General features: G+C 33.7%; 2 protein-coding genes across 2 annotated transcripts; one reads left to right on the forward strand and one right to left on the reverse strand.

Moving 5' to 3' along the window:
- The first annotated feature begins 690 nt into the window (after positions 1–690).
- On the forward strand, positions 691–6059 carry LOC107863647 (probable lysophospholipase BODYGUARD 3). The gene is made up of 4 exons (XM_016709676.2): positions 691–1810; positions 1911–2239; positions 2347–2546; positions 5367–6059. The coding sequence occupies exons 1-4, from the start codon at positions 1219–1221 to the stop codon at positions 5689–5691; spliced, it is 1446 nt and encodes a 481-aa protein (XP_016565162.1). The 5' UTR covers positions 691–1218; the 3' UTR covers positions 5692–6059.
- Positions 6060–12225: 6166 nt separating this feature from the next.
- Positions 12226–13683, reverse strand: LOC107852008 (transcription factor MYC1). The gene has a single exon (XM_016697055.2). The coding sequence runs from the start codon at positions 13618–13620 to the stop codon at positions 12316–12318; it is 1305 nt and encodes a 434-aa protein (XP_016552541.2). The 5' UTR covers positions 13621–13683; the 3' UTR covers positions 12226–12315.
- Between the last annotated feature and the right edge of the window lie 5905 nt (positions 13684–19588).

Genomic DNA, 19588 nt, shown 5'->3' on the forward strand with positions numbered 1-19588 from the left:
CAGTGCACAAAATATTCTATACTATCAGTTAACTCCACCTACTATTGCAGGTTACCTAATTGTTTACATAAAAATTTAAAAAGTAAAAATTAGGTAACTTGCAATAACAATTCAAGTTTACCTGATAGTGTAGAATATTTTGTACACTGACGGTGTACAAAACTTAAGACCGAGAATTCGGCCAGACATCCCGGCCTGGGAGCCCCGTTCACCTTTGGTACTTCATAGATCTTCACAAATAAAAAGCGCTACATCAGCCTTAACTACAACTACATTACGCAAGCCCCGTCAATACCTACCTATAGAGTCAAATTCAAATAAAAAAAAAGTGATAACTTATAAAAGAAGGGAAGTAACTTTGTTCACCTATTTCCATGAGTTGAAATGACCGTACCTTTTAAGTAATCTAATTTCATGAATTGTGTATAACATAGTTTCATAGGATAATTTTGTGCTTACCCTTGGGATAAAATGTGAGCACTTTGAAGGGCAAGCAAAACGCATAAGTAACTACAATGATCACAACTAATTAAGAGAATAAAATTTTCTAAAAGCAATTTATTTCATTCCATTCCAACTAACAAAATGCCAACACTACATAATTCCCTAGTATTACAGACTCTTAGGTAGTAATTTTAAACTAGACTATATATGCCGGTCAAGTAATTGCATTTAACCAAAAATTTAACTATAAATAAGAAGCCAAATATACTACAAGTATGAAGTAAAGTAAGGGTTGAAGAAAATAATAAAAGTTTATAGCAAGAGGTTCAACCACCAACAAACTTTTCTCTTTCCCTTATTTTCAGAATCTTCCGGCATTGTTTTTAATGTAACAATGAATACACATTGATCTGTTACCAGTAATTACGTGTCTACATCCTCAGCCTCTTTATTTATCTATCTTCTTTTCCTCTCCCACCAAATTTTGAAGAAAAAAATTGTACCTATTCTCACACGCTTTCCTCTAATAATCCCCAAAATCAACTACTTAATTACCCTCATTGCATTTTCTTTTTTCTCTTTGCATGAACACACACAAACAAGCAAGCTATAAAGATTATCTTGGCATTGGCACTTTGATCTTTTTCATCAAGTTAATGGGTGCCTTGCCGCCATTTTAAGGAAGAAAAAAAACGATTCTTTTTGTTGAATCTTGGCACCCCATATTTTCCTTTCTTTGTGATTGTACCTGCGTTCAAACTTTAGTAAAGATTCATGGCCGCGATTAAAGAAAATGCTAGATCAAGTCTCATACTAGCTGGTAGATTGATGAATGAAGCTATTAGCTTCCTAGTCTTCACTATACTTGACATGCTTGATTTTATCCTTTGTTATACTTACAAAGTAATCGATTTCATTGTCGAAGCAGAGTGGAAGCCCTGTTATTGCTCTTCAACAAAAGAAGCCATAACGAGCAGTGGCACAATCTTGGTCTCCGAACCAGGAGAGTCCAAGATTGTGTGTCTGACTTCTTCGAGCAGACTACACCTTGAAGAAATCTCAGACACACTCTACACTCGGCCATCATTGGTGACCGAAGTGTCTAAATCCACTGTCAATGAGCTGAAACGCCGCAAATTTGACAATGCCGCTGTCATACAGCAGTCATGTGAGAGGTTGAAAAATGGAAGCGTACGCTCAACTTTCTCTGTTAATTCCACCATAGTAGAAATGCTCCAAGGCAAAATGGGTGGCAAAATATCTCATGATCTTACTCCTAGGTGGTCGGATTGTGATTGTAACACTTGTAATTCTTGGTCATCCTCTAGCAAAGATGCACTTTTTGTCCGAGTTGATGGTGCCAAAGGTATAAACTATTCTAAATGTGAAACAACCTCTCATTATATTTTAATGTTCTTGACTATAGTTTTTTTAACACATACATTTTGACATATATATATAATCAGAGAACGTGCAAGAAGATGTAATATTCATTCATGGGTTCATATCATCATCAGCATTTTGGACAGAGACAGTATTTCCAAACTTTTCAAAGGCAGCAAAATCGAAGTACCGTTTATTTGCAATGGATCTACTAGGATTTGGAAGGAGTCCAAAGCCAAGTGATTCACTTTACACATTAAGAGAACATGTAGAGATGATTGAGAAATCAGTATTAGAGCCATACAAAGTGAAATCTTTCCACATTGTGGCACATTCATTAGGGTGCATTTTGGCTCTAGCATTAGCAGTAAAGTATCCTGGATCAGTCAAATCCCTCACTTTAATTGCACCGGTAAGGAGCTAGTAGTTTTGAACATGAACCAATATAATAAATAATTTGTCTACCATGACAAAAAAAATTGCCTCCTTTTATTATGTTATATATTTTATTGATGACAGCCATATTTCCCAACACCAAAGGGAGAACAAGCAACGCAAAATATGATGAGAAGAATAGCTCCAAGGCGCGTGTGGCCACCGATAGCGTTTGGCGCGTCGATAGCATGTTGGTATGAACACGTCAGCAGGACTGTTTGCCTAGTCATATGCAAAAATCACCGTTTGTGGGACTTTCTGACCAAACTTATTACCAGAAACAGGTCTGTTTTTTGCAAACATTTTCCTACCCACATTTAACTTCTGTGCTTGTACATTTTTTATTGTCCAAACTACCCCAATAATCAGCTACTTATTATGCTTACCTTGCTCTTTAATTGCATTTATATGGGGTCATCATGGTCAATTTAATTTTACCTTCTTGATATGCAATTTTGATGCTTTTGCAATTATGCATACATGGCAATAGGTGTAGCCATTTAATCATAGGTAGGGTTGTGATGGGTTCAATAAACGTCTCTTCGTTAGATATTTCGAATTTAAGTTCGGAGAGTACTCTGATCTTTTTTTCCTTCTCCATAAGGGTCCTTATTGAACAGATCCAAATTATCAAGCTCCAAGACACTTTTGAGATTGTTGGTTTTCCATTACATGAAGTAGGATTGCCAAACAGGCGGGTCTAATCAGACATGAACCAGTCAAAAATAGGTTAGACAAAAATAGATAAAATATAGTCGATTGGTTCATAGTTAACGCGGATAAAAAATAAGTTAACAAATATTGATAAAATATCAATCATCCATTCATATTTAATTGGTGGAATTAAATGGTTACTTGTCTTTTTAACCAGTTGCCAACCCTAACTTAAGGAATTAAGAATTAGTGCAGTAGGAAGCTAGAAAAACAAGAGTAATTTAATTTGTATGCTAAGAATAAACCGTAGCATTATTAGGGGAGTACTTATAACATGTATTTGTCACCCTTGTCTGTGTATGACAAGGTTGATTTTGGTACTTAATTGTCTTAGGGACCAGTTGATGTGAACAGTGAACTTATGATACTTTTAGTGGCTAGATATTCCTATACTCCCTATGTTGAGCTAGAAATTATTAAGGCCAACAAATACACTAATTAAACTTCCAAAATCTTAAAACTTCTTTGTCATAGTCCCTTCCCCCCCCCCCCCCCCCCCCCCCCCCCCCCCCCCACCTCTTTTTCTTTTTTGCTGCAAAAGAAACTTTATTATAGCATGGAAATTTAAAAGTTATTATAGATAGAAATCGCTTGAATAGAACCCAGATTTTGAGAGTATTTTAGGAGTTCTTGCAATATAAGAAGCGGTGGGAAAATAAAAGTTATTGAGTTATTATTCATGCATTGCAGTTGAGATTTTCCAAAAGCTGCCAACTTGTCCGCTACACCATTTGCCTCTCTGTAGTCCCTTCTCCCTTGACTATATATTATCCTTCACAAATTTCCTTGCATTGGTCCATCTTTTTTAAAAATAGTTCTTTTTCATTTTTAGGTAGAATTGAAGGATGAGTTTTCTCAATCCCATCTCATTTAATTTAGGCACATGGCGCAACTAGTAGCTTTGTGTTTAGTTCTTTTTAGGTTTTATAGTTGAGATGTGCAAAGACCTATGCATCTATAAAGAAAAATTTAATTATTTTCAAAATCAAATCCATACGAAATTATAATGGATAACATATGGATAGATAATCTATTATATATCTCCTTCCAAGAACAATCTAACAATTTTGAACCTTTTTTATTTTGACATGCATATTTACCAATTAGGCAAGTGGAGGATGAAAGGGAATCAATTCTAACATAGAGATAGTAAAGGTGCCTTAAAATAAATGAAACGGCGCTCTTCATATTTACAATAAATGTTTGTATATATAGAGAATATGCTAATAATGGGATTTTCTTTTACTCAAATAAATAACCCACCTACTGCATCTATTGTTCCAACATTTTTTCTTACCTTCTTTTTCATTTTTCCTAAACTTTTTTTTATTTATCGTTTTAAGGTATTGTCTTGGTTCATTTTAATCTACTTGTCATCTTCTCGAGAGTCATATTGTATGAAATTTTTTAAATAATTAATCTAATTCAATTTAACGTTAAAAAGAATAATAAACTTGACAAGTTGAAGTAAGTGGGGGGGGGGGGGGGGGTACCATTATTTAACGTCACTTGTGGGTTTGTGATGCAATGTTCACTCATAATTACTGGTAGATTTTTTTATTTTATTTTTTTTGGTTGGTTGGTTTAGAAGCATTTCTTGTTTATCTCAATTATTCATGACTTTGTGCACATTATATTCCACACGACTCATGATCACTTCACATCGACACCACCGAATAATAACGTACGACGATTGGAAATCAATGAATCGTGTAAATAAAGTTGAAAAAAAAAAGGACTACATTATTAAAAGGACGAAATATATAAATTGCATAGTCAGATGTTGTTGAGAAATTACTAGACAAGGTCACCAATGTGTAATATATTTTCTTCTGTCATAAGATTTTTCTTCTTCTTCTTCTTGTAGATTGGATGCACGTTTAGTCATCATTTTAGTTAAGAAAATAATAATTTAGGTGTAGCTTAAATATGTCGACGGTTTGTGTGCTATCAGTATAGTCCTACTGTATTTTTATCTGTCCTAACATGTCACTTACCATGCTATGTAGGTCACCTATGCAAAAATCCAATTTAATATCTCCTTTATTCTAATTTATATACGTGTTGTATTTTCATTTTTAGTATGTATTAAAATAATTTCACGTCCTTATATATTGGGAAATAATTTGATTCTAAACTTCTAGTTTTACCCCTATAAGATGATTCACAGCCCCATAAATATCAATAGATTATTTCAGATCAAAATTTCAAAATCTTCTTTTGTTTATTAAATTTCGTGCTCACCGCCACATAGATTGAGATGAAAAGAGTATAAAATACATGTAAATAATAACCTAATAGTTTTTTCTTTGTATTTTCACATATACTGCAGTGTATTAAAGTTAAAACTCTCTAGCATAAACCTAACGGAATAATATTTGTGATTACAGGATTAAGACATACTTAATAGAGGGATTTTGTTGCCACACACACAACGCAGCATGGCATACACTTCACAACATCATATGTGGTACTGCTGGAAAAATAGAAGGATATTTAAACATGGTGAAGAACAAGCTTAAATGTGAAGTCACTGTGTTCCATGGCATTGACGATGAACTTATTCCGGTCGAATGCAGCTACAATGTACAGTCCAGAATTCCTCGTGCACACGTTAAGGTGGTCGAAAAAAAAGATCACATCACCATTGTTGTTGGCAGACAGAAAGCATTCGCCAGAGAACTTGAGCAAATTTGGAAAAATTCAACAACTTGAAAATAATTCCCAACTTATTTTGACACGAAGAAGTACAAGTTATGTGAATTCCCCATCCTCGATCACCATCATTTTTATTACCACGAGTTTTTTTAGGACAAAAAAAAAAAAAAAAACAAAGTGTTTTTATCGTATAAACCTAAATTTGGACAAAATGAAAGTCTGATTTAGTTTTTTCTTTTTATCTTTATTTTCTCTTACGATTTGTATGTCGAAATGAAAGTTGAATGTTAAGATTATAGTCTAGTTTAAATTTCAGCACAAAGAAAAAGTAATATGGGATGTGAAAATGTTTTCTTTATCTTTTCTATACCCAACGATACTATAAAGAGATCGAAATGAATACCTGAAATTAAAGCTTTTATACTTATATACTTGTTCTTTCGGTTTCACTTATATTGTAGGTTGACTTTTCAAGTCTTTTGCACAAGGATTTAAATTATATGCACTAACAAATCAGTGAGCATTTTTACACATAACAAATACAATTTCACTTGTTATAAGATTGATTAATTCTCACTTATTTTAGGTTATCGTTCAACGTAGTAATTACCTTTTAAGTAATCAGATTGTTTCAAAGCAATATCGAATAAACATTTCATTTCAAAAACTTAACTATTTTAGCTTTCTAGAGATATAGTGATCAATAATATAGGTAAGCCCGGATTACTAATATTGTTTTAGTAATTATATACTGAATGAAACCTTTTCTGGTTTACTCTCCAATGTTCATGAACCTGAAACTAAATTTAAAAATGAGAAGACAAATAGCTAAAAGATCAGTTGGGGGCATTTGTTATAAATTGTTATGAACAGAAAGCATTGCATGATTGTTAAGAAAATTGAATGCTGCCAACCATAAATAACAGCAGGGGAAAAAGAAAGAAAAACAATACAGGTGTCAGATATTTTAATCCACCTGTCAACTAATAACTAAATGATTTTAAATTAGTGGACCAAAGTTTTAGTAATAAATAGTGTAGGGGCTGATCAGATCGCTGAGAGATGTTGCTCATTGGCAGACCACCAAAAATTAGATCACAATCCAACTAGTAAATATTACTTGAACCTTGTTTATCTGACAAATGAAAAGATTTTAACTTGTTAATTTCAAAGGAAAAAAATTAAACCAAAAATTGATTGGTTGCATTTATGATATTGGAATTGATTGAAAGCTAATGTAGTGTAGTGTAGTGTAAGTAGTGAAGGTGAGAATTTCTTGGCACAGTACAATGTGTTAGGAAGCAAATTAATTAAAGTTGCAACTTGTCCTCTATAGTTTTTGTACAAATGGTAAGTATATAATGGGGGGGAAGGTCTCTTTCTGCTCATTATTATGAATAATGGGTATCCTTTTAAGATGAAAAATTAAATAATGTTTGTCCCTTATATGTGGTACTGTTCATGTAGGCTCAAGAGAGTTGAAACAATGTAAGTTTGAGTACTTTCACTTCTTTATGTACTTGCATCATATTTTATTCATTGTCAAGTTAACATGACATGCGCATCTGAAACAGAAAAAACTTATCCTAAATTGAACAATGTACGTATCACCAGGGGCGGATCCAGGATTTTCAGTGAGGGGATTCAGTAGTACATATATAAAATAGTCGAAAGAGGGTTCAATCTTTACTATTTATACATAAAAAAAATTTACCATGTAAAAATAGTATAATTTTTTGACGAAGGAGGTTCGGATGAACCCTGGACCCTATGTAGATCCGCCACTGCGTATCACTCGAGTAGTAGTAGTACAAATCGAACCTTAAGATACGTATCAGCAAGAAATAGTGTGTATATAGATAGTAGTAAAGTTCAATATTAGAATTCCCTAGGATACGTATGAGGTGAAAAATTGCAACACATTAGAAAAATAAAGTAGATAATTTATTCTAACTAGTTAAAACAGCCTAATATTGTTCAAGTTAGTTAATTAATTTACATGTCATTTTCCTTTTCCATCAAATCAAATCCGTAGTGAGATTCAAATTCTTGACCATTCACCATATTCTTTTGATAGGATTCAAGGGTATATACACACACAAACAGCTACATTTTAAGTTGGTAATATAATAAATTTTAGAACTTAGGCATTAAATCAAATCAGTAGTGAATAGGAAGTCATGGGTTCAAGCCTTGAAAGCAGCCTCTGACGACAGAAATATATGTAAGGTAAGGCAACGTACAATACCCCTTGTGGTGAGCCCTTTCCCGACTCTATGCATAGCGAAAGCTTTAGTGCACCGGGCTGTTCTTTTGTCATTAAATGGGATTATATGTATATATGGTAAAATATTCATTGAAAGAATTAAAGGTGATAGAACTTAAAAGAGTATGTCCAATTAAAAGAATTCACGGATGTTAGAAACCTTGTCAAATCAAAAGACTCTTTTCTTCCATCATTAATTTATTAAAGAATTCAAACTAGGACATTAGTATAGTCGAAGAGAAAAACAATCCAACTATAGAACCAACATGATGAGTTGTGGTGCTATGGTGGGATTGTTCTGCCGTAAATCAAGAATCTCGAGTTCGATCCCCCAATAAGAAAAAAGTTTTGTTGGGAGCGTCACCCCAGAATAAGCCGTGTAGTGCGTGATTTAGATTAGTCGGATTCCAAATCAGAAAAGATTCAACTATAGAAGCTTCATATGATTATTCTATATGTCGTTGAGCGGCTTGGAAAATTATAGCAGTACATTTTGTCAACGCATTCATTTGGTTTCTTGTACAACTATTAGGCTGTTAGCTAACCAGTGGAAATAATGAGGCACGTATTCCTATTAATTTTCCTAATGACCTAACTATTTGCCTCTCCCAGTTTATCACATTTATTTTGCTATGTCTATATATCCACACGTATTTGTGCCTACCACTGCTTAAGCTATTGGGTTTCCAGGCAGTTCCTGGGTTATAATTTATTGGGTTCATGAGTGAGTACTCAAACAAAATATTTCTTATTCACATGCACTTTTGTGACCAGGATGTAGCTCTTCAAATATACATTTATAAACCTGATATGATACATACCTTATACTATATGTTACATTTTTCATTATACAGAATGTCCAAGGTTTTAGTTCGACGCATGCTACTACTTAAACTATTGGAGGAAATGTCTTCGGCGTGGTTTTTATGTTATTTTTTTAATCAATAAATAGAGGAGTTACAACTTTTTAACTAATCAAGTACGAATGAAGATGCGAAGAGATAAATGGGCCGACCACTGAGCCCATGATAGAATAATCCAATCCATTAACCAGAGAATATGGCATACTGGGCTTTTATGTGATGTGTATTGGGCTAAAGATTCCATGCTCTGTGAACTTGTAAGAAGGACACATGTCTAAGAAATAAGGGAAAGGGTCATGGGCTGGCCCTTTACAAAACAATTGGCCCAAACATGGCTCATTGGACATTCATGGCCAGTCGGGACAAATAAATCTCATATTATGACCATTCCATAATTTGGGTCATTTTGCCCCCCCAAGTGGTTCAAATATAGTTCGTATACCATATTTATATAATCCATATACCATATTGATACAGTTCGTAAAAAATTAGAGTAGCAAATTTATGGGTATAAATTGTATCATTGTTATATAGAATATGTATTTTTTAATATGATGTGCATAGAATTTGTATCATTGTTGTAAAAATATATATATGTATATTTTGTATAAGATGCATATAAAAATTGTATCTTTATTGTACAAAATACATATCTGTATAAGATATGTATCCAATTTATATCATATTGTATAAAGCTGCCAGCAAATGACTAGATTATGGAATTAAAATTCAATAACTATTTTCATGTCAATGATTTCATAAAGCCTCGTCCTTTTCGCATTTTAAGTATTTCGCAAGAAATAATTATCATTTTTAATCGTGAATTTTCAAATCGACAATTATTTTTGAGATTATTTTTATGAATAAAAGCAATAGCTAAAATAAGCCGGAGTGCTGAAAAGTATATTGAGGCACTAAGGCCCCGTTTAGCCATGAAAATCATAATTTTCTAGAGTTGGAGTTGGAGTTGACATTGAAGTTGGAGTTGGTTGAGTTTGGCCATGAATATAATTAAAGTTGTTTTTAAAATTTTGTAAGAGAAGTATGAGTGAAAAAAGTGAAAACAAGTAAAAACTTGTTTTCATTTTTCCAAATACAATTCTGGAATTGTATTTGAAATTTTTATGGCCAAACGCATCTTGTTTTCACTAAAGTGAAATTTTTTTCGAAAAAATGTAAATAATTTTCATGGCCAAACGGCTACTAAAATGACAAGTAATAGTAAGAAACGTGACAATCATATCATCATAACAATTAAATGTGTCTCTGGCGAATGGAGCAAACTCTGTGGTCAGTTCCCTACCACAAAATGTGCTGACCGAGGAATGAAGGATTAGTCTCACGGCTGCCAACGGTGGGAATACCTTGGGAAACCAAAAAAAAAAAAAAAAACAATCAAATGTGCAAAATTTGTCCCTTTCTTAACCCTAATTCAAATGAAACACGTTATCCTTGATAATTCATGCCATGGCGCAGCCATAATTGAAAAACATGACTTTCTTACTAATAATAGGTTATGAAGGAGCTGTATCAAATTACCAATCATTCTTCACCATGTTCCAAAAGTAAATTATGTTCTATATATATACATACAGTTGGAGCAATGGTAGGTCCACTTACCTGTTGGATAACTGGATCTTGACATAGTCACATTTTAAATTAAAGATTTTTAGTTTATCTAGGCAAAATCTAATCTCAAATTCAAAATACTAGATGATACTACTATTATTGTATTGCGTTATAATGATTAATGAATAATGACCAATGAAGCAGGTTCAATGTTCATGCATGTCACCAAATTGATACTACACTACAGTTTAATTTGATCGATAGAAACTTGAGGCATATTTGTAAAGAAGAAAAACTAGTAGTAGTTATCTACATTTGAATGATAATATAATTTGTAATGAAATGTATTTGCTTATATATGCTGTTGATCTCCACTTTATTCTTGGATTATAAATTATACTGGAGCAATAGAGTGATATAGTTATGGTATATATATATATATTGTTAACTTTGCCATGTAGTCTCTACATTAAACAAACAAACAAAGAAAATTTTTAATACTGGTGATCTTAAAGACTTAAATAAATCTTAAATAATAGTGTTACCATAATTCATCGCAATAAAATAAACATTTCTAGATTAAATTATCGATACTAACTTCCAAAAAAATATGATTTTGTTTTTGACTGATTTCAAAAGATCGAAGACTTACAAAAATTGGCAAATAAAAGAATTTTCATCTTCTAAAACAATATAATGATATATACAGCATCCGACATGACAAATTCAGCAAAGACTTGCGGGGTGCACGCCGAAAATTGGCCTCAAAATTATTTTGTTTAAAAAAAATGAAAAAGAAAGAAAGAAGAAGATTACAACCAAATAACTCAAATATAGTGTTATATTATTTATTTTTAATCATATGTGCATGATTTTCTTCAAAAAAGAAATTCATCCCGTAAAAAATATATTACATCATATATCCGGCACACAAAAAGTGTAAAAATCCAGCATAGTAAATAATAAACACGAAAGTTTTATGTGAAAAATATCCGGCACACAAAAAATGTAAAAAATCATGACCTCCATCTCTACAGGATTTAACTTAAACTTCACGAAACACAACAAACTTCTTAACAAAAGATTATAAAAGTTGTAACCTAAGAAATTATAAACTCCAATTCCTAATTTTAACATCTCCCCGCACTGTTGAATCTCACCTCAAGTTAGAATTTAGATTACAAAACTCTAGCAATCCTAGGAACTAACTTTAATTTCTAAAAACACACAAACCTTCCAAGGTATGTGTTCGATTTATCCCAACTTGAAGAATAAGCTCCTAAAACAGTTTAGAACACATGACTAGCTAGCACTAAAAAGGAATGAAAATTACAAGCCAATAAACTTCCTAATACATATCCAGAATAAAAGACTGTTAGATACATGGATGAAATAATTTCTTCAATTTGATTCACTGTATTAGGCTCCACTTGAATAGCTAGGCAGAACTCTATCATATATTGTTCATGCTTATTTACTCACGTTCTACCCTTTTTCTGTATCAATATGAGTGCATGAATTTTGTTTTGAAAGAACTTGAGTATTTATAACTCCACCAAGCAGACTTTTAACTTTACACGAACTCCCCTGCTTCTTAGACTCTTTGTATGTGTGCCATATCCTCTAATCACCTTTCCTAATATTTGTCGGTTCTGTATCTATCTCTCTTCAGACCTATTATTGTCAGTCTCTCACACTTTTTCACTAGTTTCGAACCATCTCAATCTCATGTCGTCCCTCGTCTTATAAAACCTATTGTCAATAATTCGTGAAGTTGAACTAATTAATAATATCTAAATGACCTTAAAAGTTCCGAAAAAAAGAGAAGCACGAAGACATGCATGAATAAAGATTTAGAAAGGAATTAACACGTGCGTGGCCCAGTCCGCAACCTTAAAAGAAATTAACTTAGCATCGACATCGACATGACATAAAATTACAATTACAGGTGAAAAATATTAGCCGCCCTAGGTGGCGATACATTTAGCTAATAACACTTAATTTTGTGAGTATAACAGATTTGAGGGCTTCCTCATTAGTCAGATTACGAGGAATACCAATCACAACATCTTGTATCATCATGTCCTTCACACTTGCAACACTTGCATGGTGAATCTGTAACTCCAACTCTCTCAACACGTTCATCAATCTGGCACATGGGTAGCTCACATTGGGTGACCGGACCCGAACCATGGCTTCTACTCCAATGATCTTGACCTCGACTTCAATTCCATATGCCCCAGTACTATTACACCATCCGAACGATGAATTTATATTATTCCTACTACCATACATCTCCATAACAGTATCAACATAGTTTCTCTTAGGCTTTTGGCACTCACTTTTACTGGTCTCTAGCTCTTCAACTTTAGCCTTGAGCTCGTTAATATAAGTAACAGCATCTGCTAACAAAGATGCTTTATCCATTTTCGATACGTTAGGGACCACGCTCCTTAGAGCGTAGAACCGATGATTCAGCTTTTCCCTTCTCAGTCTCTCAGCTTCAACATGATTTTTCGCCATGATTCGCTCTGTTTTGGTGCTGGAACTTGATTTTCTTCCACGTTTTTTAGGTGAATTAATATTGTACATTGCTGAGGACTCATTATCATAGTCTGAATTTCCTGAATCGGATGATTTGTTTCCTATATATATTTCTGGATTATTATTCGTATCCACTTTCTGAATATGATGACTTCCTAAAGGAACAAAATTAAAACTCGAAAGACCTTGATGATTAGTCTGTGACGGACTATTTTTATTACTTAATCCAAATAAAGACCTGTTCAATTGGATTAATTCCAAATTTTCTTGAATAACTTCGGAGGAACCTAACTCAACAACACCATGAGGAGTAGAAATACAAACCAGGGTTCGAATTCCATGCAAGTGAGCTTCTTTAGCTCTATCGTAGTTATAAAGTTGCGATTCGTAATAATTGTTCAGCCAAATATAGAAACCAGAATTATACGTGTGGGTGATGAGATCATCCTCAGACACGAAACAGTTCGTGGCTGACACAGCATAAAACATCTCCGGATCACCAACGTTGTTGTCTGCGTTGGTGATACGAACTTCGGCCATAGCCAAATCTTTGGTGCCGCGGAAATGGCCGTCTTCCCAAGAGAAAATAAGACGGCCATTAGCGTCTTTTGAAGCTTGCCAAAAGATGGCATAAACCCACCATTCTTGAAGAGTGTGGATTATATACTGAAGGCGTTTTTGAAGTGTATTAAGCAGTGCAGGTGAAGTTGTAGAAGAAGAAGTTGAGGTAATTTCTTGCATCATTTGGAGAGATGAATTTAAGAATAATATTTTTTGTGAAAGTGCAATATGTCACAACTCACAAGTAACAAATACTGGGTATGTTATATAAGCACTAAAATTTGTTTGTCATTTTTCACGTGGTCTAATATATAGAGACTTCTATTTTAACAAACAATGTACGTGGGATTGACCCAAAACAAAGGTAGAGAGAGAAATGTGAAATGATTAAGTTCATATTACATACTTTCAGGATAAAATGAATGGACGGTTCAATGACCATCTCACTAGTTTTGATTGATTTCCAAAAATAAGAATAAATCCAGCTATATATTTCAAAGTTCTAGAGACACCATCATGCCATTAGTTAATTAATTCCCTATTTTATATATTTGGATTTGGACTGTAATATATAATAAGTTTACTTTAAGAGAGTCAAATGTTTAAATAAACTTACAGTAAGACGATGAAGTACAAGTTTTATTGGTTTTAAAAGCAACCAAATAATGGACGATCTTTCTAGTTTTTATAATCTTTAAAGTAGGAGTTGTCATGAGATCTTTCCATTTGTGGGGTAAAAATAAGATTCTAGACTCGAAATTATGATCTATAGTTGCAAGAATTTTTGCATGATGTCTTAAAAAGTTTTATGATTATGTTTAAGTTTTACTTCTCAAATTATGTCTAAGTTTAGGCTATAAAATATCTGAGAGACTAATCCGCTGCGTGTGAGTGTGAGGTGAAAAAAAAAGGAAGAAGAGGTAACTAAGAAAATAATTGGAAAAAAAGAATTTAAAATTATGTAATAGTTGAGTGGATAGGATTTATAATACATTGTTTAGCTACTTTGATTCAGTTCGTTTTAGCTCTAAGTAATTTATAGTCGAGTTAATGACCCTTATTATCAACTCAATCATTTTAATCCGTTCAAACTAATTAAACTCAACTCGCTTATTTTGACAATTTTATCTATTATCTATATACGATATACTTTTATAACCCATATCTAGGATGCTTATAATGCATGGGGCCGACTGTTGTTCAATGGAGGCTGCGCAAATGACTACTTATAGTACTATAAAGGTATAAATGAGAACCAAGAATCTTATCTGCTAATGTTGTCTGTCTGCTGCAAATGTAGGAGTAGGATGTTTGTTTAAGCTAAGCTTTCGTTGGTTCGTACAAATGCAAAATTGTTATGAGAACGGCATTATATCTACCTAAGCAACGAACCTCTCACCATTTCCTAGATTTGAAGATCTCTGATGAGGGGAAAGAATTTGTCTTTTATAGTTGATGGAAATAGAATCCACTCAAGACTAAATACTTACCCATATCTAGTTATATTGGCATCAGACCGTATAAACTTATTATATATAATTAAGTGATTCAATAAATTTAATGTGTCCCTTCGACAATAAATATATTTCCTTTTGGGAATTCATCATATATACCAACGCAACGAACCTCTCAACTACAACAAAGTAGGAAAAAAAATAAAAAATCCAGCAGACTCCATTTTCCTGTATTTATCAAGTTGCATTGATTAGACATAATCCAAGGAAATCATGACCATTAATTTGGAAGACTTTATTTTTAAATCATATTTTTCGCGATTCAGTCCAAGTCAACTTCTCTAATACAATGACATGGATCGGTTGACAGTTTTTTTTAGAATAATAATTGATTAATTGATTGTAAGAATCTGAAATTCAACTATACAATCATATTTTCAATCTCCTTAATACCTTTTAAAAAAAAAAAATCCTAATAAATGAAACTGATGAAGACATATGGAGAAATCTTATTTTGTATTCACATAACCAAAACTACTTAATTCTGTGATGCACTAACTAATGACCTGTAACGATGGGGAATCATATTGATAAGGAGAAACATAGTCACATACATTGAAATAAGAATTCATCGTAGAAACAAAAAGAAAATAGAAAAGGGAGATTCCAGAATGCTAAAACTTTAGCTAAGAAAATAAAAGACAACTTCATAACATGAGCCTAAATAGATTATATTCCTCTACTATATATAGACATCTTCCCGGGGTCCCAAATGTAATTTGATATCTTTGCAAATAGGACCTCCATCTAGGTTATATTCATAACAATTCTCCCACCCTCAATAAGAACCTTGTCCTCAAGGTTCGAGTATAGTTGTACGGAGACCATGGTGTTGTTATGTTCCTCTTTGTCAGTGTTAACAACCCAAAAGAATTTTTCCAAAGCTTCATTATCCAAAGCAACTTCCAACATTGATCCTTCTTTTTGCTTTTCAAACCAGAGGATGCATCCACATCTAACAAGATAATCACCAAAGAGTTCCTTGGAAAGAGTAGATGACAGAATCAAAGGGAAAACGTTGAACACCTGATGGGGCTTTGAGTTAAGATCACTGTTAATAGTTGGATCAGATTCCTCAAAAGCAGTTTGTATTGGTGGCATTAGCACATGTAGGATCTCTGCAATCCAAGAATCAACCCAAGGGATAGTCACTTTCAAAACCAACTTACTAGAAATCCAAGGGAAAGCAACATTTAAAAGCCACAAGAGTTGCATCCATGTTTTCTCTAGATAAGAAAGTTTAATGTGCCACCAATTACATGTGCACATAAATGATGAAAAATGATTCCACGATCTGGAGTAATTCTCCACAAATATTTTTGCTTTGCGGAAATGAAACTCATACTGAGAAACACAGCAATGAGGGTGATGGGTCAAGACATCTGTACTACCAATCATGAAATATTGCTTTTCCTTTTCTTCTGCAGCCGTAGTCTCAAATGGTTTGCACCAAGTCTGGATACCATAAGGGTCACAAAAAGTAGCACGAACTAGAGCTAGAGCAATCGTAGTAAACTTGCCTGGGTCCTTTAAGTACTCTGCATTCTTGTAATATTTTCAAAGGAGTATTTGGTCTTTGTGAAAATTCCTAGACTAGTTGTGTAGGGATAGATGAACACATGAGAAACAACATCAATAATAAGATATGTAAGAGCCATTGATAGACCAAAAACATGTGTCAATTCAGCTGCAAACTTAGCGACTAAGTCCATTTTTGAGTGTTCAAGAACCACAGAGCTAAGAGCCAAACTATTTGTTGCAAGAAGGATACCGAACTAGATGTTCTTGGAAATTACTTCATACAAATTGTTATGTTCCGCTCAATTCTCAGATATTTCAAAGAACATCAAACTGTACTTCTTAACTACATCAGATAGAGGACCATTTGATTTGTGAATGTCAAACATGACCATCTCAGGTAACAAGAACACTAGATCACTGGATTTGGCCATTTTATCAAAATTTACAAATGCATCAGTGCCTACTTCTCCCATCACAAGGCCACCAAGTTGCTCACGCCACAGTATAGAAATTAAATAATATGTAGCAGGAATACTAGAGTGTGTATGCATGGCCAGGTCGATATCATCAGTTATACGGATATTGAGTATACCAGGATCAAAGGTATGAATAAAAAACTTGATAAAAATAATAAAAGCTGCTAAGGAATAAGAAAAAGGTTGCACCTCGAGCCAAGTCCTTTCAACAACCAACACAAAATCAGCTTCCAATGGCGTATATTCATTGCAAAATTCCTGTATCTTAGTGATTTGTAGCACAATGTTTGATTTAATTTCTTGCACAACCATCTCAACACGTAGCACTGTAGCTTTTATAGTCTTACTATCCACACAATAGGCCACAATATATGCTCCATAAGTCACCCAGATAGAATACAGAGTTACTATAGATGCTAACATTGGAAGTAATATGTCAAGATGTTTCCTCCACTTTTTCACTAAGTCGGGCTCTGTATACCTCTCCCAGTACTTGAGATCTGTTGAGCTAATGCTTGACAAGAATTCGTTGTTAGGTACATACACCACCCATGAGTCATAATCATAGTCAGACGACCCTTCAATCTTACCAACAAGCAAAAAAATTCCTTCAACTTGTTCTTGTTGAGGCGAAAGTGACATTGAGCCCTTGAGAGAATCAATCCATTCAAGTATTCGTGTAGGATGATAAATCACTAAATCCAGATTAATTTGCCTTGTAAAATTTCCATTCTTACACCCAAAGTTGAAAGGCAACAGAAGAGGCAAGCCTGGTTCTACTCGTTCGGATGAAGAGAGCTCAATCAATAAGGATAAAATTGTTGCACGTGCCATACTATAAGACAATGGACAGATGTAAGATCTGGAATTTCCACTAAAATTATTAGCAGTCTCTAATATGTACCTCTCCACACTAATATTCCTCTTGCAATTGGCCTCAACATGCATGAATTGATCAATTGCGTAGCTCTCCACACTAGAAATAGCAGCCCGAGCAAAAGGATACAAAAATAAGTTCTCTATAGATATACCCAGTAGCTTGTGGGAATTACAAAAGCTTGTAAGATTATCACTGCATTCAATTAACACTTCAACCACACCTATATATTAAGAGTCATACAACATTGAAAAACATCTACTTCTCTCAGCAATTTTATCGAACAATTTAGGCGCATTTGATGAGAAACTTAAAGCATTAATCAAAAGAGGAGCACATCCTAAGAGCTTAATTTGGTTGTATTGGCGCATGTCAAATGAATCACGTAACTGCCAGTATCCACCCACTTGTAGTCGTTAATGCTCAAAACAGGTGGAAGCGAGCCAATAGGTGCACTAGGACTAGGAAATTCTGCAGAAATATCCCTCATCTGTAATCTATTGAACACCTTGCAGTCAAACTCTAGTTGTCCCTTGACGGAGAAGGAGAGAGGTAAGAATTTGAGCTCGGTGGCATCAATAGAAGCACCGGACAGCACGTCGGAGAAAATGTATTGCGGTGTTGTATCTCCAACACCAAGAACAGGGAGCTCTGAATCCAAATGGGATTTTGCCATATCAGCCACCTCGGTGTTACTATCAACGTAAGCTGACTCTGATACAGAAGTGATATTTATAACATCTGAATTCTCTACATTATCAATGGAAGTGGAGTCCAATTGTATATCTTCCTGCAACACTAATCGCACATGGCAAATAGAAGAAAGCATACGTTTTTTACATTCTTGTGACTGTACCACTATATCCTGCACAATATTGAGGGAAATGTATATCTTCTCCAACATTGCAGGTGGATAAGTGGGGCTCGGTGATGAAGGTGCAGTAAGAAATTGCTTGTTGTATGGGGCTGATGGAGTTTGAAAGGAAGATGATACCCATTTGATAGAGGAGGGACAGTGAAAGCACCATTGTAATGATCGGGAGTCATATTGATAAGGAGAACTATAGTCATATACATTGAAATAAGAATTCATCGTAGAAACAAAAGGAAAATAAAAAAGGGAGATTCGAGAATGCTAAAACTTTAGATAAGAAAATAAAAGACAACTTCATAACATGAGCCCAAATAGATTATATTCCTCTAATATATATAGACATCTTCCCTGAGTCCCAAATGTAATTTGACATCTTTGCAAATAGGATCTCCATCTTGGTTAAATTCATAACATGACCACATCAAATTTCTCTATATCAACCTTACTTGTTCTGATTATAAACTTTTATACTGATTGTTTGTTATATACCTATAACTTCATTTGACATTCTTTACTTGGTTATTATACAGTAAAATAATTCAAAAGGATCAAATTTTATTTTATTTTTCCATGTTATAAAACATATTAAATGGAAAATTTCAAAAGATATTCATCTTTCACTAATTAAAAGTTAAAATCTATACATCATTATAGTGGGTGATTATTATAGAGAGATCTGCAATACCACAAATCCGATATACATCATTATAGTGGGTGATTATTATAGAGAGATCTGCAATACCACAAATCCGATTTGATTAGGTTGCGTGCTTTTCATTCCGATTATTACAGAGTTATTTCTCTCTTCCTTAGCTTGGTTTTGGAAAGAGATCATTAATTTCAAAATAACAATCAATTTAAATGAGATCTCTGCGTACTTATGTCAACT

Source organism: Capsicum annuum, chromosome 1 (genome assembly GCF_002878395.1).
Source record: "Capsicum annuum cultivar UCD-10X-F1 chromosome 1, UCD10Xv1.1, whole genome shotgun sequence".
Classification (NCBI taxonomy): domain Eukaryota; kingdom Viridiplantae; phylum Streptophyta; class Magnoliopsida; order Solanales; family Solanaceae; genus Capsicum; species Capsicum annuum.